At 35.1% G+C, this 23,614-nt stretch overlaps 1 protein-coding gene across 1 annotated transcript in view; it reads left to right on the top strand.

Moving 5' to 3' along the window:
- LOC137919063 (uncharacterized) overlaps positions 1–23,614 on the top strand; it is a 141,528-nt gene extending 117,914 nt beyond the window's left edge. Inside the window, exons 4-11 of the mRNA XM_068762034.1 lie at positions 16,182–16,346; positions 16,974–17,332; positions 17,415–17,511; positions 17,867–18,097; positions 18,609–18,730; positions 19,899–20,103; positions 20,697–20,847; positions 21,040–23,614. Coding sequence (XP_068618135.1) covers positions 16,182–16,346; positions 16,974–17,332; positions 17,415–17,511; positions 17,867–18,097; positions 18,609–18,730; positions 19,899–20,103; positions 20,697–20,847; positions 21,040–23,132 — 3,423 coding nt within the window. The 3' untranslated portion in view covers positions 23,133–23,614. The remainder of the gene's footprint in view (positions 1–16,181; positions 16,347–16,973; positions 17,333–17,414; positions 17,512–17,866; positions 18,098–18,608; positions 18,731–19,898; positions 20,104–20,696; positions 20,848–21,039) is intronic.

Genomic DNA, 23,614 nt, shown 5'->3' with positions numbered 1-23,614 from the left:
ATTATAATTCTTTTTAATACTACGTAGATCGAATCTTCGTCGTTATTTTACGAAGACCGCGTACTGGCAGACGCGGGCGCCGCGCATGCGCAGTCAATGCGGCCTCCAGTCAACTTCACGTAGCGCGCGCGAACGCACCGCTGGCCGTTGAACGCTCGCGAGCGTATTACGATTACTTCAAGCTGTAGTAAATAAACAAATCCCGACTGTGACTCTAGACGTGATGTTTTCGTGTTGTTAACTACTGACAGCCATCTATTATGCATGTAAGTCTTTTTTTACACATGTTTATTCCTTGGACTAAACTCGACCATATTATTGCTATATCGCTGTTATTAACTTATAGTATTTTTTACACCGTAATAACAGACTCTTGGACTCAAACCAGACAGTCTTAAGCGTCTTGTTATTAACAAATGGGGTAATTAAATATGTAGTATTCAACAAGCTACTACGCTTTTTGCTTTAACTAAATGAAAGATGACACAGCTTGAAATGAAATTTGGGATAGTTTTAATTTTTTTTATTTTAACCATAAATTGAATAAGATTTTGTTTAATAATATATATTATAATTCTGCAGGGATCAGTTTCGTGAGTTTAAATCGTGCGCATACGCATCGACAACGTGATGAATGTTAACTACTTTACCTGTTTGCATTTGCATCGTATTGAATTGTGACTGGACGTTATATCGCTTTACAAAACTATGCACATTAGAGCCTCCTTTAACCGACGCTACTCACATAACTGTCATCCGAGTGTTCAGGCACGTAGGCATCGTGTAGTGTAATTCAAAGACTTGCTGTTATCCCCACTGGTACATGAACATTAAGCGAGTATTCTATTACCTCCATCAGATAACGAATATAAGACTCTCCTTTAAAAAATAATAAGCTCATTTAAGCGAAGTACGGCGACTTAATGCTGTGTCCAGTTGGTATCGTATGACGTGATGAACCACCATTATGCATGCGAGTATCTATTATCGTCATACTCTAAATTAACACAGTAATTGTGTCACAAAACATACGCGCCCAGTCCCGACAGGGTACTAGATAAAATCTTCTGGCAACAGTCAATTTTTCATAACTTGGTCAGAGGTTATCTCAGTTCTTTCTGTAAGTTGTCCAATGTTTTATGTAACAAATTGCCTAAGTTTGTACAAAACAGATGGTTTACAGTTACATTATCACAAACAAAATGCGGATTATATAAAATTAATATCGATGTCTTCAAGCTGTACTTGCGTTATTTAAAATTTCATCGATATTTTTTTTAAAGATATATTGTAAAATATCTATCCTTTTCACAATTTTTAAAAATTACAGATGACATATTTCAATTAAACAAAAATAAAACAATTAAAAAATACTCAAAATTCCTTTAAAATTGACCGCTTATTTTTGCACATTGAAAAAACTATTTAAATATTGATTCTATAGATTTGTTTTGCTTTCGTTAGTGGAACTTATTTATATAGTGCGTACTAGATTTATAGGTTGGAAAACCGAAAAAACTTATCCGAGAGGCCGGTAAAACCTTTAAACAAGTTTCAAGACTATAATAATTATGTGACAGTAACCGTATGTAATTATTTAATTCTATATGGATCATGAATTTTATTGAATGGCGATAATTAATTTGACACCCAAACAGAGGAAAATTAGATTCCAGTTCTCTATATTTTTAAAAAATATATGTATAATTACTTTTTATAAATTACAATTCATAGCTGCTCATTTCTAAAGGGAATATTAAATAATCGATTGAGTTTAGTGAATGTATGCGTCATTTAAAGATTTCTGGCGTTGCGAATCATCGTATCTTATCTTAGTTATGAACAAAACATTTATCTTGTTCCGTACTGAGTCATAGCTTTAGGGCCGGTGTCCTGTAAAACTGACAGGAACACAATGTGAAATGTGGTATTTCAACTTATCGCGATCTAGTTTAGAACAATAGTTACATGTTTTTGATTGAAATGTTATTTAATAAATTTATTTTAACTGATTTATGATACTTCAATAGAATTTACGAGAATAATTAAAACATATTAGTTTATAACGTCTCCTATTTTAGCTTGTTTACAAAGCGCGTTAGTATTAATGCTGTGGTGTAGGTTTGCGTCCGGTGACCACCTGCGTGGTAAGGCTGCGTTGCGAATATAGAATTGTGGTTTGACGAGAAAAATAATAATCGTAATGTACTATAGCGTAAGCTAAAACAAATTAAATTAAAACAATACTTTCAAGAATAGAAAGAAACTCGTTGGACTAACCCATTAAAATAATTGAGGACAAATTTTCGAAATATGGCTTTACGCACGGCAGCTGTCAATTGTAGGCAAGCATAAGGTGCAACCAGTATATCAGTGAATTTTTTACTGAGTTGGCAGTTGCAAGTAGCATTAATTGCTTCTAAATATATCAAGATATTTCACCGGTGGTTCTATTTAAAGACCCCTGCCCCGTTTGGAATGATGTTTCGTTGGTTATTGTTTCATTTGAAATTACATATATAGAGCCGTGTCCTTCGCCTTTACTTTTAAAGTAAACATGAAACGCACACATGAAAACACATACACATACATGAATATACGTGCACGAGCATCTTGGAGTTTATATACATCTTAGAATATTACATAATGTATTCATAATTTGTAAAAATAATCTTGTGAATATTTATGCAAGTATTACGAATGGAAAAGAAGAGTAGAATTAAGGTTAGATTTGAACAAAATAATATCTATCGATCAGGAGCCTTGAAATTAATAAATTATAATAACAAACGTATAAAAATTAACGTTTAGTTATGTGGTTATTGTAGTTAATGTAAATCGCTAGCCTGTCGTAAACAACTAAAGCTTTAAGCATTCTGTATGTGTAATGATATAACGCCATAAGAATGCAAATAATTTAAATGCGAACCTCGTACAAAATTAAATTTTAAAATACCCTATTGCCTTGTATGCATAATAAGCATAGCTTATCGTTTGCCTGTAATACGCGTGTATGTTCCAACCTTGCGTCATGTGCGCCGTGTTATAAGAAGATATTTCAAAATTACCCACCATTGTTCTTCGTTCACGGAACCCCGTTCAACAGTGCAGCCATCGACGGAATCTAATATAAGCGACGTTATTGTGCATCTTTGACGGTTCCCACCGATGTTAATTCTAATAAAATCGACGTAGGAAGTACCAAGTAGCGAAGTTTTGTACGTAACGTTTAACTACCTTACTTAACACAAACTAACTTATGTAAAAACTGTTATTCCAACGGTTATTAGTGTTTTTTGATTGACTTCAAATATGTAGAGAAATTATTCAAAATCTCAATGTGTTATATTGTTTAAAACCTAAGAAAGATCGCCAAAAACTATTATTCCGTAAGATAGTATTTTCGAAAGATATGTTATATTTACCAACTTACGCTGCACTACTTAACTAGGTCTATGTACCAACATGCTAAAAGGCAAAATGACTCCTCAACAAGGACTGTCTAATACTACACTACCGCCAAAGTGGTGGAAATGTTAGCTGTAGAAATTTTCGACGTACACTGTCTTTCCAATGTATACTTGAGAGAAACCATTCTGATTCAAGTTATGTTTACGCTTAGTTTCTAGAACTAATTACTGCTATTTCATCAATAAAGAAGTGATTATAAGTAAACAATAAAAGTTAATACTAATACTATCAACATTTTGAACTCACCTCCCTCTTAGGCATCCTCGAAATGGAACGATAAACGCGTTTCTAGTCACAGCCTGAGTTGAGATTTTTTTCACCGTCACGCCTTGAAATTTTCATGTAAGTTTCCTAATTTGGCACAAGTAGATAACTCCCAAGAAGGTCGTCAAACTAAGTTGCTATGAATAGGTTAAGAAAAAAAAAAGCCCTCGATTTGAACAGGCTCCTGAAATCCAGTAAAGTTGTACTTTATATAGATAAATTATATTTCAACGCAGAAACATCTTTGTTCGATGACAAAAAAGACAGTATTGCAATAAACAACAAGACAATAATATTGTACATTTTAGGCAACTATGTGAGTGTCCTTCAAGCGGTCACGTTTCGCAATTATTTGTGGATGTCCCGTAGAGGCGATAGCACACTTAGTTGCGTTTAAACAACATGACCATGAAATAATCTTAAACATAAATTTTGTCTCCAATAGCCAAAAGCTATTTGTCACCGTAAACCAAAGAGGTCTGTTAGTAGTTAAAAAAATTAAACCATGCCGGTACATTACCGCCTCACAGCTTAGGAATGTTTACATAAGAAGAAAACGTGACTAAGAAAGTTTTTCGTTGTTTACTGCAACGGAGGCCACCGGAGAGGATTGCGGAACAACAATAGGTGCGATAGTGTTTACTTTTGTTTAACTATCTATAGGAAAATCCAATTACCCCATTAAGTATATTGCAAATTTCTATCCAATCAAAAAATGTAATTTTCACTTGGTCGTATAAAATCCTCTCTCCGTATTTTGATATCCCAAAGTTAAGACGATTTCTTCGCTTGAAATTCCAAATGTTAAAAAACAATATTAGCGTACTACTGGCGTGCTAGTCGGAAATTTTTAGCATCCATATCATATCCATACATACTGTACGTATTTACTTTTACCTAACGTGGCAGCAAACAGTCTAGCAAGGCAATGCTTGCTAGACTGTTTGCTGCCACGTTAGGTGTGCGGGTTGGCGACTGAGAAAAATCAAGGATAAAGAATCATTCAGAAGATTGGTGGGTAAATAGCAGCATTTGTGCAGATGAACTATCTGGGAATGTATTAATTGCGGCGTAGGTGAGGCCCTCGACTAGTTGGACCGTCGACATAGTCAAGGCCGCGGGAAGTCGCCCAGATGCGGTCAACGCAAGACCGGCTGTGAAGATCTTTGGGAGAGGCCTATATCTTGCAATGGGCGTGTATCGAGTGTCTATCGGTAACATGATGATGATGATAAGATAAAACGTAAAATATGACGAAAAGTTGATGTCGAAAATAAGATTTTAAATTATTTGCCCCTCATTCGGAAAAAGTGAGAATTTAATTTATAAATAAATTTAATTTTAATGTACACTTAAATCATACATGATTAGTATGCCACATAAAAAGTTTTGTACATAAGTCCTAAGTATACGGCGAACGCAAACATTCGAACGAAGCCTTCTAATTTAGTTTTTGTAAAGAAAGTCTAGGTTAACCGCCCTAAGAGAAATTTGCCCCTCTAATTTCGCTTCTTGAAACCCTGAAAAGTAAATGAAAGAGGCAAACAGCATTTGTGCATGACATAAAAAAGAAAAACATCGTAAAGAAAGCGGCAGATCCAGGAACTAAAGTTACGAAAGGTATATAAATACAATCAACCGGCAATGACTGACGACTAACAGATAAATTCACACCCGTATCTTTTCTCTGTGAAGAACTTGCGTCCTAGTAATAGCAATCCAAAAAATCATTATATAATATTACCTGTATAAATAGGTATAAATATTTTTAGTACTTCATTTTTGAAATATATTTTTGGCACAGTATTTTAATAACCGTCAGATAACGACGTATTTGGAAACATAAACATAATTATCATTACCCACTTTAGCATTCAAAGTGTGTTATGTTACCGGTATTAAAAATATGGGAATCGAATTGTATATCGAGAGTGGGTCGCTTGAGTCATCTAACACTCGAATGGTAAATCCATTGATTGACTTAAATATTAATAATAGCGGCAGTTAGAACACGTCACGATGATTTCCGAGAAGTTGTAGGATCTATGCATTATAATCATAGTAAATTGTTATTTACGTCCAACTCTAAATGTATGTCTCTGTAGTATACAACTTTTTTCGTTTTTATTACAAGAAGGTTAACTAATTAGTTACTAATCATGGAGTGTATACGTGTGCACGTAACGCTTTAAGGTTCCGGGAAACAAAATTAACGGAACAGTTTCCTGCAATTGTTTTATTTTTAGTTGACAGGACCTTTCTGAATAACAAATGACGTAATTTTACTGTGATTTTTTTCACAATTTACAAAAAACAACTGCGATATAAATTATCAAAAGCTAATGTCTAATGAACTAATTGGTCTACCTTTATTATTATGTAATTCTCTAGACGTATCTTTTATTAATATATTTTACCTTTTGATATTAATTATCTATGCAGCACTACAGCGCCTAATTTATCTCCAAAATGCGTAAACAAATTCTGTTAAATATAATCGCAAGTTTTTTTTAGAAAGGGTTAATATAAATCACCATCCCATAACTGCTACCTCTGGATCTCATACAAACACATCCTGAAACTATGAGTTCTTACTCTCTTAGACTTTTAAATGTGAGTGTACTGGTATTACTTAAAATATCTTAGACGGATCAATGAAAAAGAGTTTTATTGCACCAGTAGTTATTAGTGAATTTCAAGAAAAATCGAAAACCAGAAAAAAGACTGTTCTAGGCGTGCATCTGAGTTGCATCGTTGAAAATCACAACCACTCCATTGGTTACTATCCTTCGGTAGGAAAAGGCATGGTAAAAGAAGATGTAAGAAAAAATTGTAAATAAAAGTATTTTAATTACTTGTCCTTACGAGAAATGAGGAAAGACCATCGTACTTAATAAAAAAAAGTAATATCTCGACAGTAATTTATCCACTCGCTTCTAATAAAATTTGAAGTTTAGTTATCTTTGATACTTTTTACATAACTATTAAAAGTAGGTTACTAGTTTCATGATTCGCGTGTAATGTCCAAAATTAACTTCCCCGAAAATACTATTTTCACGCTTTCTCATTTGTGTTCGTGAATACAATAAATTTAATTGTCGCCCCGTCAATTGCGTTTTAGTAATAAATTTGCACACGTGAGAAATTACATAGCGAGTTGTGATGAACATAAGTTTACTCTAATGATCATGAAGTCACATTAGAATTTAATATTTATCTTATATAATTTATTGTTGTGTAACGGCTAATGATGTCTTTGTAATTTGTTAACTTCTTACTATACACCCTACTGATCACATTACCAGTTTGTATACAGCAGCGCTATTTAATAATGTACATTTAACTTTTAGCTTTGAAGCTGTAACAGAAATTGTTTTGATTTTTGATGATCTATTGAGGGTCTTTCTATAATTAATTACACTTCTCTACTTTCCTATTTTATTTACCATTTTTATGTTACCACAAGTAATCCCAAAAGTAAATGACAGTCAACAATTCACACTTCAGTAGCTCCAGTTTTGTCAAACCATGTACTGAAAATTGTTACTATATCCAAATTTAAAAATATTATAAATACGTACGTTATTTTTTTAATCAATCTGGATGGCCACTACCTACGCCCTATCACGCGATTTTGGAAGTATTGTGTTTTATGGAGCATTTCTTTTTAAATCTAACTATATCGCTGTTAGGCTACCACCAACACATAGCCTGTTATACAGATTCACGACTTCGACTTTACAATTATGTATGTCTGTCGATGATGTAAAAAATTAATAAAGACACTGTTGCGTAAAGAGAAAGCGGGCTAACCGGTGAATTACCGACAGTTTTACTATCTTTTTACTACTACTTCGTGTTTACGTGTTTGTGACTTATTGCATTAAAATATGAGTAATGTTTTAGTACCTGTGACCAGCTATTTTCGTAAGGAAATATTTTGTAAGAATAAGCAAAAACTATTGCGAATTTCCATAGGTTGGCGTATGTTAATTTTCCTGTACATCTTATGTGTACAAGTTCGGCCATTTTGAATGTCCGTTTAATTTTTGGCAGCTGTTTGCTTGGACATATTTAGGCTCGTCGCTTACTTTTACCTACTCCAAAAAACGAATTTCTGAAAAACAAAATTCTATGTGCGTGAGTACAAACATTTACATCACAACAACGATAGAGGAGATGTGAATGACAACTTTCAGTGAATTATGTTGGTTATCTTCGTTTGCTCTGGGAAGAACCGCAAAACACGAATATTACCTGCTAGTCGCGCAAAAGAATCGATATTCTTAAAACGCTCACACTTGTAGAACAACAATGATTGGCTTTGCATCATGATAACATCTCTAACCACACGTCGCTGCTTGTGCCTGTATCGTCAAACCCAACACATTAATGATGACGCTGCCACCGTATTCCCTAGATCCAGGCTCCTAAGGACTTCTGAACAGAGGAGGACATGTAAAAACGACGCTACGCTAAAACTGAAGGGCAACGACATTGAACAATGTAAATAAAAATATTTTTTACAATTTCGGAAAAAAAAATAGAGTTCGCGTCAATTTTTAATAGACTCCTTATATTAAATTTATTAAGAATATTTAGTCTCCATTCACCTATAATTAATGTATATTACTTACTGTTTAGATGTAAATGGTTCTTATAATTGCTAGGACCAAGCGAATACACTATTGTCTCATATTTTGTTTAATACTGCTACAACCTATGTTTAATATAAACAGCACATTTGTACAATTTATAAAGCAAGGGTAGCCATATTTAGTATTTATTTAGTAAAGACATTGCCCCGGTCGCCAAGTTAGAACGCTGCTGTTACTTATTTAAGTAATTAATATTCGTCAGTCTTTTTTCAAGAACGAAGTGGTTTAATATGTTAAGTAATATGAACATTAGAGAATAATCTTTTTAATTTATTTAAATATGAGAGGTGATTATTTACCGCCGATTATATGCAACGGCACAACACTCTCGTCGTATTAAAGTCGACGCAAATCCGATCAAAATTTTAACGGTATCCAGATTCGGCTTCTCGAACACCTTTTCGGATTTCCACTGATAATTTATACCCATCTCCGTAATGCGATTATTGCATAACACGACCAACCTATGCCTGCTTAAATTTTTTAAACTCCCACGGTATGAAACTGCCGCATTTGCGAAACAAAAGCTAATGTGGTCGTTTATTATTTAAAATTAAAAAGGTTAATTGTAATTATTGAAGATAGAGTCAGGTTACTGTAATAATAATAATATATTGCACACAATACTAGTTAATGACTAAAATTAGGATAAGAATGTAAGCAAAATTACAATACTACAAATTTAAGTACACAAAAAGTTTGATAATATAAATACGCACACTTTTTTTTGAAAAAGGTGGAAGTAAATAGTAATATCATCGAGATTTTGCTTGATCCCCCGTTGGTGCAACTCTCTGGTAACAATTAAGCTATAGACCGACTAGCTCGTGCCACCCAACAACGTTACGTGCCTGCCCTGAGCGCCGTACTTTCTCCTGTGGACTTATTTCAAAAACGTCTCCAACGCATGATTGACGCTTGTTCCATTGTTAACTTAATAGTTACATAATCCAATTTGATCTGCCGTCGCTCAAAAGGTATATACTGAAATATTCTATTTTGTTAACTCGTAATGATGCATATTCTTTACGGTTGCCATTTAATTGTTTCGCAACAAACATGACCATTTAACTGGTGATTACCAAATCACTTTGTACTTGAAGTCGTAGCCGCGGCGAGCTCGGATTCAGATGGCGTCGTAATTGACACCTATCAACGCGATGCCATCACATAAAAATTTGATGCTATTGCAGCTGAATCATTACAGTCGTTTTATTATGCTTTCCAAAACAATTATCTTCTATTTATGACTTTAGTTACAATTGTTGTAATATGCTAAGTTTATCACCTCGTGGTGCAATGGTCATTATACAAGGCCTTATTTACACAGTTATTATCCAGAATTTACAATTTTTTTGCATTTCAAAAAAAGCGACAAAATAAAAACAAATAAAGAATTAAAATATTTGAGTGCAGGTATATTTCGACCGGAACCGCTGTACCGCACGTTAAGAAACCGCGCATACATAATACGCGGCACAGCAGCTGCTAAGATGTCACAAATCCGACGATCTATTTCTCTGCACGTAAGCGACGTTAAATACCTAACAAAAAAATTAAAAAATAAAACCTAACCATCATTAGAAACATACGGTTTTGTTGCATTTTAAGGTGAGATTTGCTTTACTACTTTCAACCTAAATAAAAATTCTAACTTTACTTACATATAAGTTTTTGTGCCATATTAATTTATCACTAATGTACCAAAATATCATCAATGATTAATTCGAGCGCTGAATATCAATAAAATCGAATAGGTAAATATTAATGTTAAGTGTAACATTAATCTGTGTCAAAAGTTATTGCAATCAGTTTATAAATACTATTTGAAAAACAGCCAGCACCTATTAATAAAATGTTTGTTTGACAAGTAATAAGTAGTAGTTAATATCGCGATTCTAGTCTTAAGCCAAATAATTACTCGTACGCATCTAACAAAAATATTTAATTGTAACAGATTACGATTTATGATACATAAAGCAAATTTAAAAACGTGTTTGTAATTTAAATCTAAAAAGTCATTTTAACTCACAATTTTCTACCAAATTTTATACGACCACATCTAAATTTATGAATACCAATGAACGATAAGTCGCAAACAACTCCAAATAACTTTAAAACCGTAAAAGGTTTCAGACCGAAATTTTAAAATACGATTAAGTGATTGGGTTTTGGTGTTCTTATCCCTTTAAAGGTATGTGAGCATTGTCAGGGGACAGAGCGGGGTGTGTAAGAAGGCCGATGACCGCAAACTCCCGACAATCGGCCCAGAATGCATTTCTGCGTCAACCCAGCCCTACATCATACTCGATCGAAAATTCCACGCTTGATCTCTTCTTCGGTAACTGCGCTGCTTTCTTTTTGATTTATGATCGCCGGCTCGTTATTACTCCTTGACATTGTTTTATGTTTTTGTTTTTTCTTTATAGAATTTATGTTGAGTAGAGGTCCATCTTCAAATAATTGTAAACAAATGTATTTATAAACTTAAAAGATGTTAAATTCGTGGAAAATGCGTGATCAATACATATAGTTGTCTCATACCTCTTCCAACAAGAAAAACATAAATCATGGAGTAGACCACGCCAACGTTGGCAGCTTCGAGCCAATGACAGATGGATATGACAGATAAATAGTCACGACCTGTTAAAAGAAAAACTGGCAAAAAGTCAATAGTAAAATCGTTTAGATCTAGATAAAATCATTATGAAAAAAATGCACAAGTTCAAGTAAATTAAAGTGTTAAAGTCCGATAAACTCAAAAAATATAGATGTTAAAATCCGTTTTAAATTGTTCTGTTACAAAAAACATTTGCTGCAAATTTACAGCTTTAATGTAATTATCACTTTTAAAAGAGCTTCTGTATATTTTATCTACGAGCTGCATATTAACATCTCATCGAGGAAATAGCCAGAACTTACGTAATCGACGCTTTCGAAAATTGTGTCTCTATAATATACATAGGTTACGAAAGGCGAAATTAATATATTAATTTTATTCACAATTTTAATAGATTCATTATTAACTACAAATTCCCCGTCAGTACAATCATTACCAAAATAATAATGGTTTAATTACTAACCAGTATCATTAGTAGTAGAATTTTGATTGTTATACGAGTAATCTATTTGTTCTCTTAGTATTGCAAATTCAATAATTTCACTATTTTTGTAAATATTCTGTCAACTGGCAGAACGCAAAGTCGTAGTGACTTTATACAACAACGAATTCCGTATTCTTCTGTATTACTTCACCCTCTATTTTTTCATAGGCGTGTACATTTGAATAAGAAAGTAAAGTTGACGTACAATGGTTATCGTGTATAGCGTTTTCACTAAAGATGAGTCTGCATTTAATTCGGCATACTAACAATAACGATAGATATATGTCGCCGCACGGGCCCGCTGAGCTTAGACCTTTGGCCCGTGTCACTGACATTCTAGACAGGACATACCACACAGTATCATCTCAAGCACGAGGTATATTCAACAGTAACAGAATCATTATTATTAATAATACAATTATTATTAATACTTAAAAGAAATCATTATATAACACAAACGTATTCGATTTAGCTCTATCTATCACCGCTTTTCATTTCTTATTCAGTAGGCATCGTTCACGTCCTATGATATGTTATACTATATATTATTATATAAAATATATACTTTATATTGTTCACAATTTTATAATATATATGTTAAATACATACATATTACATGCATAGCATATTATTAATAAAAGACAAAAAGGTTTAGTGTTAATGCATGACTCAAATAAATTTAATTGAATAGTTAAAATATACGTAGCCTCATTAACTGTGTAAAAAAACAATGTACACTAAAATTCGGTTAATCCAACCTTTTTAATATATTATCTGTTTATTATATTTTTAATGACTTCTTCAAAATAGTGAACAAGTAAAATGATATGTTTACCCAAGTAGAATGGGAGTAGATAATCGCAAAAATGTGTGTGTGACACATACATCGAAACTTTATTATCTAGTTTTAAAAGATCATCTAAGTAACTGGATTCCGACGGAGGTACATTCTTGTTCCCATTTCGAGAATTACCTTCTGGGGCCCTTGATGAATCACGCCTTGATTGCTTTCTGCGAACTTGCAAGTGTATTAAATTACGTACCGTTAATAACCTTTAAGACGAGGAATTAACTTTTAAGATAATGCCACACTGTCGACATGCACCTTTTGATTTACATATAAATACTATGTCTTTACTTTTTTTCCTTATAGCATTCAGCATTATTGGTAGTAGGTTTATCCGTATAGTAGTATATGCAAAATTTACTCTGGTACCAAATATATATATATATATATATATATATATATATATATATATATATATATATATATATATATCTGATTTACGAGCAGTTCAGCACATTCTGTCCTACAGGGAGTTTATAATCGACTTTTGCTATCAAATGAACATCCTGCCTCTTTTGTCACCAAAAAAGTAAAAAAATAATTAAGAATCGAGTATTAATACTTTTTTCGTCCACTGTTAAGATTGTACTATTGAATACTTTTTGACCATGGATGTCACTAATTACAATTTAAAAGCCGCTCATACTCTCTTTGTAATCACAATGAAATAGCCTCTCTCTAATCGATCCTAATGACTTAGTAAGTATTGGTTGCATAATGCTCCTAAATGATGTCTTAGCATATGTGCGCGTTAGTTGCGTAGTAATGGCACGTATTTGCTTTTTTAACTTTCAACTGTATCTGGTAGCAATACGAAAACTTAAATAGATATTTCTTAATTTTAGGGCGCTTTTGAACATACTATAAGTATAATCTTTTCAATTACAATACTATTTGTTCAGATAATGGAAAAAAAATTAAAAAGAAAATTAGAAAACTTCATTAAGAGTTATTACCTTTTTTTTTCGGGATATACGTCCACCGTATTAAATAAGTGTTATATACTAACTTAATATGCCTATAATGTTTTATCTAAACCATAAACCAAATGTATGCTAGTAAACGTTCTATTAAAGTACACGCCTAAATTGTGCAATTTGATTACTTTTATTTGGAAATGTGTTACGAAAATACAGGATGGTCATGCATGTTAGTTGGTTACGCAAACAAGGCACCTACTTAATCTAGGCGTGTCCAGAAAACTAAAAATAAAGATAACGACGATTTGTAAAAAGCACAGGGCAATAAAGCACGCGCAACTATCGCATATCAGGTTTATCTGCGTTTTAGGACGGTGGTTTGTTATCTAAAAACTTACGTATACCGTCCCCACAGAAGTAAACATTTGAGTTAGAAAGTGCAGTTCCGTGTAACAGGTTCAAAGATAACGCTTACGTGACCGTTTGCTAGAAATTCGTGGTATTTGGTCAGATATTGTGAAAAATAAGCGCACAGTTGTCGATTGGGAGGCAAACAATCAATATACGATCTGTTAATGGTACACCAGAACTCGGACCGGGAATAAACAAAGCTAACCGGCTCTAAAAGCAGTCGCTCTTTATCTCGGAACAATGGACAAATGTTTGTCTTTTGTCTGCCAAAGCTATGCCTAATCCCAATCGAAGCGTGGTGTTTTTGTTCAAAGCTAACAGATATCGCTTTTGTTTTGATATCTGTAAAGAAATGCTGCTTTTTAGTTTTTATAATGCCATAATAATCTTTAATTCTCTACCCCTACCTTTCAAAAATGTTTTTCTTAAGAAAAGGCTCTAAAACAAAAAGGTAATAAAACAATTTAAAATTGGGCACCACAAAAATGTTTAGTAACGTTACATGTTATTTGTTTTTACAATCTGAAGCTTTGAGACAACAATAGCATTTTCACTGTATAGGTAATAAATATATCAATATAACGGTCGACGTTTTATAATACAATATCGTGGATATGTCACTATTATTGAGATTATACAGTATTCCCACTAATCAACATCAAACCGAAATAGTATAATTAGATAGTATCTAATTCCAGAAAATTAATAAAGTAAAATCTGGCATATGATCGAATTTTGCATACCGTGTGATGTTCTTTCTGTTTCTATGGCTAAAAATGTTGACTTTTTTTTCTTCACTTTCATATTACCGTGTTGTAACTCTTCTATAAATGACAAACAAAAGTTCATATTATATGGTCTGATTTTTAGATAAATTTAACTTTTCAAACCATTTACTCATTATTACTGCAGCATCTGGCTTGGTTAATAAGAGTATGTAAAGAAAGTACTATGCAATAAAGTTACATCAAAAGTCAGTTTATAAGCTTAGTGAATTTTTAATTTTTTTTTTTTTGTGTTTAGCCTCTACCTGACCTATCGCCCGATTTAAGTTTGACATTGATTTATAGACTTTACACATAATGGATTGAATGTCCAAATGTATAGATGATTCTTATTGCGATTCCTAAGCACACGTTTCTCCACATAGTAGTCAATCTAGATACCGCGTCGTCTATATTTGCTACCTTTAGGCTGTATATTTGTACATACCGGGTTAAATTAATGTGTTCTCTTATCATATACTGCGCATGATTTTGTTTCTCAATCTATTTATATATAATCAATCTTTAATGAGCATATATATGGGCTTATAACTCGTGGGTAAACACTGTTCTTTTAATTACCATAAGGCTTATTCAACGTAAAACCAAGTTTTGTTTGGTTTTACTTCGCAATGCTGCTTAAGGAATTTTACGAAAAAATGTGAAAGTCAATAAAACAATTTGCAATAATTGATATAGAAATGCAACAGTAGTTTGGTTTTTGAATTCAACAAACTCGTTCCATTACATTTGAGTATTTATCTCATTTACATGATCGCATTCTTGACATCGTTCTCCACAAAAACTAGGTTACCGTTTCCTTTTGTCATAAATTTAATTAATTGAAATAAGTAAAAACATGTGAATAAAAATCCTTTTAAGTAGTTATTTCACTTAAGATTTTAGTGCACGTTCAATAGTATCGTTTATTTGAAATGTATGTATGAATGATTCATTTAATTAAAGAAATGCATTAAATTTGTTAAGGATCCCACGGTTGCCTACGTTATTATTGTGAACAGCATTGTCGGCGACATGGGCGACGGCACACAGGCAGCGTGAGCCGGCCGGGAAGTCACCCTAGAGACGCAGTTCACGTACAATCCTATTAGAATTTAAATTAAAATCGTCGCTTCACAATGCTTACATTTAATGAAGCATAACACATTTAACACATGAAAATATTTACTATTACTATCTCTATACCATATTTAAGGTTTTTTTAGTTCTTTCTAAAACGAATGAATTTTAAATAGACATGGCTGATTGTATCTTCATGTTTCGACGAAATAATAAATACGAATGCAGGTTGTTCAAAAAAAATTATGGCATAATTATTTATTTATGTTACCGTTTAAATGAAATATTTTACATCTCACGTGAAGGGAACGCAGACTAGAGGGCAAACAACCGACAGTTACTTGAATTATTGTATTGACAGCGAGCAATTAACTTGCATACGGCTTAGGCGTTCGCGTACTAGCATAATTTTGTACGTCACGAGAATCCGCTAACCTCCGCATTGCAGAGTTAATGTAACACATTTTGCTGCATATAGTAATCTTGCGTATTCCAATCAAAGTACCAACGTTGGCAATATAAACGTTATTATTCCTTTTTTGAATTTTCATTTCCGGGATGTAATACCGACTTGACCAAGACTTTTCTTAGTCACTTCTTTGTTGTCTATAGGTGCTATGTAATAGCGAATCTGTGGTTAAAATTGATATTTATTATTTCAGATCGAGCGGCTCGCGCAGTACGAGCGTCTGGTGGGCAGCGGGTGCGGGCGTCGTAGGGCCGCTCGACTCTCCGACTTGGAACGCGTTCAAGACCTCTTCCCTCACGACTTCCTCGCGCTCCACGATGCCGATGCTCCGGCTGCCTTGGCCTCACACCATGCACAGGTATGTATAACTATAATTACCGGCATGATAATCCTTGGCATATATATGTTGTTTCGTGTTTTTTAAATTGACAATGTATAACTATGGGATAATGGGTAGGCCCCCAGGTGCACCGCGAAATTGTTAGTCGCGGGTAGTCGCTGGATGCAACCAACGTTGGACCGGTCATCGTGGCTGTCTTTGAGGAAATCTTTCGCCAACCAGTGGACCTTTATGGGCTGAAATGATGATAATGATGATGAAGTAAACATGACAAAACGTATTTTAGTCTGATTACTTTATTTATTGATTTTTTATTTGTAACGTGTTCATATTTCGTACACTGCTAGATTTATAATAATGTGATTAAAATTCCATTGTATTGCTTAAAGGTACACATACACATAGCTTCAATTTTACTTACTTACTTTCCTCGCAATCATAAATTTCTCTCTAAAAAAGCTTCCTCGTGTCTAAACTAAAATATAAAAAAAATTGCGGAACCGGTTAAGCCATTCTATTTTGTTTTTGCCGTTTCGAAATCATTGATGCCGTAAATGCCAACAGGCAAAAAAAAATTGTCGGTTTCATATAATAATGCTTTTGTGCAGACAAATTATAGATTAACAAGAACTCATTCAATTTCAGAAATCAAAAAGTCTTCGCAAAAGGCCTAGTCTGGATATCGGCAATACAGTTAACGCCAACAACAATTCGCTGTCGCCGAGAACCTTCATCATGGAGGCTCCCGTCCAGCTATGCCCATTAGGGTCAACGGCCCCACCGCTCGAACGGCATTTGTTCCTCTTCAGCGACCTTCTGCTAGTCGGCAAATCCCGAGGAACGAATTGCTTTAAATTGAAAGAGAGTGTGAGACTGGCAGAAATATGGCTCTCGCTACCTGATGGCGACGATACCGGCTTTCTCATAGGCTGGCCCACAGCCGCCGGTGTGGCCAACTACCTCGCTACATATCCAACACAAGCTGCTAGGGATACTTGGTACAGGTACGCTAGGAATACAATTCATGTTATTAGTTTAATATTTTTTATTCAATTAAATAATATTCACTCTTCTTTCTGTTTCCAGGAAAATACAAAATGCTTTAAACTCACAATTGACTGCGGAGCCAAAGTCAACAAATATCCAAATCTTCTATAAAGATTTAACGAACTCTATCGAATTCGTAAGTGTACATATTTGTTTACAACACTATTTATGTCATGTTAGAATTTTAAAGAGGTTTATCTTGTTATATTATTTATCACCTATGTTATAATAGTTTATTTACATGTTTAATGAACATTCGCGTTAACAAAATTGTGAGTCACGCTTATATGTCCTTAGCGTTATGTAAGCTCTAAGCAGATAAAACAGATAACCATCAAGCTGTTCTCAGATGTCTTGTTTGCGTCGTTTGCGTGATGTCAATCGGTGACTAGCACATCCACATACACTACAGGCCAATGGACAATGCTCTTGACTCTATACCTCACTTTACGATGCTATTTATGATGCAGCATGTTCTGTATTATTTCCAGTGTAAAACAGTATCCGTGAGTCCAGACATGAATGCACGCTGCGTGGTACGTCAAGCTCTTCACGTGATGCAGAATGGAACTCACGAGGAGAGTGTAGACGGGGAGGGGGAAGGAGAAAACGAAAATGAAGGGAGATGGGGTGCGCCCAGCGACTTTACTCTTTATGTACGGACCGCCAGGGATTCCCCGCCGACGCCGCTGCAGGGCAACGAAAGACCGCACGCTGTTCAGGTAAGATACTCACGTACATCCATAAAGGCAATCATAAAAAATATTCTTTGAAAAATTCCAAATGATTAGGCCAGGCAATGGCCAAACCCATAAAATAAATTTAAAATTTTATTACTTCTTTGCAGTGGGCTAAATAAATCGATAAAGCAATAATTTTCAATGTTTCAATATTACTGTATTTTTTTAAAACTCTTAAATAACTATGGCTGTTTATTAATATTATTATGCTTCCCAAGTGCCGTATTAAAATTCTATGGGGCAGTGGATGTCCCGTGGCTGAAATCATAATGATGATGGAATTTAAAAATCTTTTACTGAATTTGTGCCAAAATAACCCTTTTTAGTGAACAATTTTTAAATGATATTACAATGGAACAAGAATTTTATTTTATTAATTAAAATATGGATCGGTAGGGTGATTTGCATATGGTTTATTTTTAGGTCATATTACGTTGTAAATGGTTCAAAGGGGTATAGCGTGATTAATAATTTGTCTTTTTTTATTTTTAAGATGTCTCGTATTAGACAAACATTATCGAATGAGGATGGATTCGATTTGGAGCATGTCAACGCTAAGAATAATCCATGCGGCCTCGTTTTTGAGTTGAGAAAGAAAAATCAAGTCCTTAAAAGGTAACTAACTCAATATCTTTACATCATAAAAATATTAGAAAATGTTATCTATCCAGACGTATTATTATATTGTTATTTATAATAAATTTCGAGACGAACATGGCGTTTGTCTTTTGAGAAATGACGAGCTCTACAAAGATTCTACTACACCTTTTAAGATCAGTATTTAAAGTTTTACTGTAATTTGTACTTTGTTCTGTCGTCGCGGACAAGTCGTATACAAGTCTTAAATATCCAACTGAGTGAATATCGAGTGAAACTTAAAAGAAAATGTGGCTAAAGACTTTCCATTCATTCCATTTTCCTAACATGTAATGTTGTATTGCGTGTTGCTAATAATATATGAGTATAAGAAAGAATTTATCTAGAAAACAGGTTTAAAACAACTTTACTATAACAGTTTATATATTTTGTCCTGAGTGTAAAGATATTTCTATAAATTCCAAAGACACTAATAAGTTAATTATTGTATATACATTAGAAATACTTTATATGGCAAAACAACGTTTACCTGTATGTAGTCAGCTGTCAGCTAATATTGTGTCAGCTAGTATTTTAAAATATTTCATGAAGAGACCTAACTTAGATCTTTTCTTTTAATTAAGATGTTTACAAATACACTTATACGCAATATGTTAAGTAACTTCCCATGGAAAGTTTGGAATGAGTTAATTGACATTTGGCTTCATAGAAGATAGCATCTTGGGAATAATGTGTTCACCTACGGGATTCAAAGTTATTACTATTTTGGCTAATAGCGTTTTTATATATATAGCTTAGTGTTTTATAACAATATTAAATCGTATATTTATAAATATATAATAAAATATATATAATAAATATAGAGTTAATAAATTTAATGTTTTAATTTTTTTTTGTATTAGAAAATGTTGAGTTTCTTTTGCCTATTCTTCTCGGGTCTAAAGCATTTATCCGAATAGCTGGTACTCGCCTAGAAGTCAATAAATAAATATGTAATATATGTTTAATAAACAATTTTTTAATTTTAATTTGATTTTCTTTTAAAAATTATTGTATTTATAGTATAATTTATAAATACAATAAATATTTATAAATACTATGAATAAAATTATCATTCATAGTGTAATATTGTGAATGTTATACCTTTATGTATATGTATTAAAATATTGTTTCTCTGCTTTGCCAGTACCAACAACACGCCCGGGAGAGGCCTCCGTTTGTTGAGACGCGGAGGTCGGTTGTTCGGCGTCGCCCTCACTCGCCTGTGTAACGGCACCCCTCCACCGGCGCTGCTTCAAGCTCTTCGAAGGTTAAGAGTCGTCGCTCCTCTCACTCACGGGGTCTTTAGAAGAAGCGCTAACGCTAAAGCGCTCAGATTGTTAAGAGATAAGGTGAGACTGTTTACTTTACTGTTTACACTGTAGCCGAAGCGATGCCCACCTGAAGACATAACCCTGAAACATTTCCAATAAGACCGGTTGCAAGCCGCGTATATGTCTTCCGACAACCTTAACAAGGTTTGTCCACATTTCAGGTGGACGACCTGCGCTGCTCTTGCAACTCCTAAACCTTAAAGTCTTAGCGGCAATCTGTTCTGCACGCTATGTGACCTGCGCACTGCCACTACAACTTAACAATCCGCTGGGCTATGTCGTCTTTCGTTCGTGTATTGTTCGTGTTCATTCCTGATTCGATATCGAAGAGAAATCACGAGCATAATCCTTTCCATGGCTCGTCGAGGAACTGAGCTTATTAATGTGGCCCAAAATGAAAAAACAGATTTCAGTGTCGTAAGTCATCGGCGACAACACATCAGTCGTTGAGCTTTGTCCTTAGGCACTGACAGATATTTGATGAAGTTTTGAAGTATTAGTACATTGCAATAAAGAAATAATATGAAAATACAGTTACAATACTTGTTACTATAGAAATACCATGCAAAATATGTTTAAATTAATTATTGATTAATTTTTTTTCTTTCTAGTTGGACACACTCGGCCCTTGGGCAGAAAGTTGCATAGAATTGGACCGTGCCCCTGTTTTACTGTTAGCTGCTCTGGTTAAAGAATTCTTCAGAGCCTTGCCGCAACCCCTACTTGTCTCGGAACTCTATCCCGCCTGGCTGCAAGTACTTGGTAAGTCATAATTCTATGTATGTTGTTCAATATAAATATTTTATAATAATAGCAACGCAAAGAAAAACTCAAAATATATTTAATATATTTACAATAATTGCAACGAGTTATTTTCCGAAAGTTTTAAAAGTTAAAAAGTTGCAGTAAAATGTGTTAGTTTTTGCAAATAATGTAACTTATCGTTTGTTCCAGGTTTACCGCAAGTTGAAAAAGTGACAGCTGTACGATCTCTGTTACTAAAGCTACCCAAGGCGCACTACAACATGCTCACATATTTCGTCTGTCTTTTACAAGCAATCGCCAAAAAATCCAACATCAACCTAATGTGTCCCATGAACCTGGGCGTGTGCGTTGGGCCCAGCTTACTGTGGCCCAGCGTGCCCTGCGACAAAGCCCCCAAAGCTGTGCCGATGATCGTCGAACTACTCATTGTGAAAGCGGAACTGTTGTTCGGACCGCAACTAGCTGGTCTTCTGGGAACAGGCAGCCCCGAGTCATCGAATGCTTTACTCGATTCGGGCGCAGAAGAAAGTGATAGCCTACATTCTGTTGGTATCTCACTCGACTCCATGGAGCTATCTACACCGCGCAAGGAGAAGTTATCTTTGAGTCGAGACTCGGGTTTGACGCTGTCGGAAGACGATTCAAACAGCAACGGAGGCAACAGCCCCGCGCCACGGAACATCCTACACAGCCTCTCCGCCCCGACTTGCAATGTTCAAGAAACGAAAATGCTGCGCTACGCAAATAACCCCAATGTCACCGGACTCCCGCAAGTCACAAGAGACCAGAATATCTACTCCAACAAGGCAGAAATGTATAGCGCTGTCAATGAAGAGTTATACATGATGCCATACATGGGAGAACGATACGTTCATAACTCCATCAACATTGGGATCACCAATGGCGTTGACGACAGGAATTACGTCTCAAAAGCAGCTATACAACGTTCCACCGCTGATATATATGCACAAAGTCCAGCCAAATATATAACAGGCCTGGAACCACAGAAACCACCGCGGAGTAACGTATCGAAAGCTGCGAGAACCTCGAAAGTGTACAGCATGTACGCCGAATCTCAGGAATTGGACAAAAATGCCGCTAACAAGAACTTTGGACGAGCGAAGAGTTCTGACAACCTTCTTGAGGTGAAACAAGAAGCGTCTGGCGCCAAACGCGACCTCGTGTCTAGTCAAGAGGACATTGTATACAGCAACATACACGACCTAGCCACGTTCACAGAGAATATCCAGCGGCAAAATCAATATCAGAGCCAATCGGAGGTCATGACGAATCTCAACACAAACTACTCACGCGTCTACACCGGCTGGGAGAAGAAGAGCACCAACTACAACACTAGAACAACTTGCGCTGCGGAACAACCGTACGGGCAGCGGGAACAAGGCGAAACCTCGCAGAATAAGCTAGATGTGAAAACTACACCGGCAGCCACCATTTTTACGAGAAATGACTGGACTCGTCAAGCGGCGAGGACTAAAAGCCTAGAGGTCAATGAGGATGGCCACATTATACACCCGGACAAAATCCGCAACGGAAACTTCGATGTGAACGTCGTCAATTGCTGCAGAAAGAGACGATTTGATCCTGCACATATGTGTACGAAGAGTTGCGCTCTCACCATGAACAACAGAGAGAAAGAGAAGCCAAGCATGACGCAGAGTGCGTACTCCTACGCCGACGAGGTCGCCAACGGAAACTCCGTAGATAAGAAAACTAGAATACGTAATTATAACAACAATAAACTAAACCAGTCGAAATCATTGGCGAACATTATACTGCAGAGTGACTCGAGCAGCAATGACACCTTGTATCAGCCGCAAAGCTCTTTCAACAGTCGCTCCACCGACTCGCCGGCCAGTGAGAACTCCTGCGAAAACTGCTACACCACGCAGTACATCGAACCGTTGTACACGTCGGTCTACAACCGCAGAAGGGACATATTCCACGAAGACAAATCGAATATATTTACATCAGATATATATAAAGCGACTCCAACGTCAGTTCAACCTGATTTCATTGGGGAAAAGGAGCAAAACAATAACAAGAAACCACCGCATATGCCGCCGCCTGTGCCGCCTAGGAAGATGGTCTATCAGAGAGTTTTGAAAAAGTTCCAGCCAGTTCACGTCAACAAGGACGATAAGGCTTCGCGATCTAAGTCCGTACCGCCCCCCCTCTACAGAGAACCACCGAGCAGCAACGACAAGAACGTAGTAGCGTTAGATTGTTCCGAGTCTGACACGGAGTCCGAGTCATACGTTTGAAGGCACGGCCGCGGCTTGTCCACCTAACGTGCAATACATACTCTCTAGTGTCACTCGTTCGTTATCACATCGTTAGCAATCTCAAGTAACTAATGTTAGTTGTAGCGTCGTTAATGTATCAAGATTGTTGTTAAATCTATTTTATCGTTAGCAGTGTCGTCGATCCCGCCTGAAAATCTCTAAAGTGTGTGACCATAACCTGAGTTTTGGTGATGTAATTCCAAAGACGTAATAATAGTTTTCAAACTAATATTGATATTATATGTAGAGCATTGTTACAGTAAGATTTTGTATAAACATTACGCTCTTTGAGAATTTTTAACTTAGCCGTAGTCTTGTTATTAAATTTTAAAAATCTAACTAATTCATTAGTTGTTGTCGATAGCACACGTTTATCTTTTTGTGTCATTTTATCACTTAAGAGTTTTTGATAAAATATTATATTGATAGAAAAGAGAATAAAGTTATATGTAAACATTGTA

Source organism: Battus philenor, unplaced genomic scaffold, assembly GCF_028537555.1.
Source record: "Battus philenor isolate CCGP_79_NKW_IND1 unplaced genomic scaffold, ilBatPhil1.0.hap1 SCAF_15, whole genome shotgun sequence".
Classification (NCBI taxonomy): domain Eukaryota; kingdom Metazoa; phylum Arthropoda; class Insecta; order Lepidoptera; family Papilionidae; genus Battus; species Battus philenor.
Note: the sequence above shows the minus strand (reverse complement) of the source record. Positions and strands in the feature narration are given on the sequence as shown.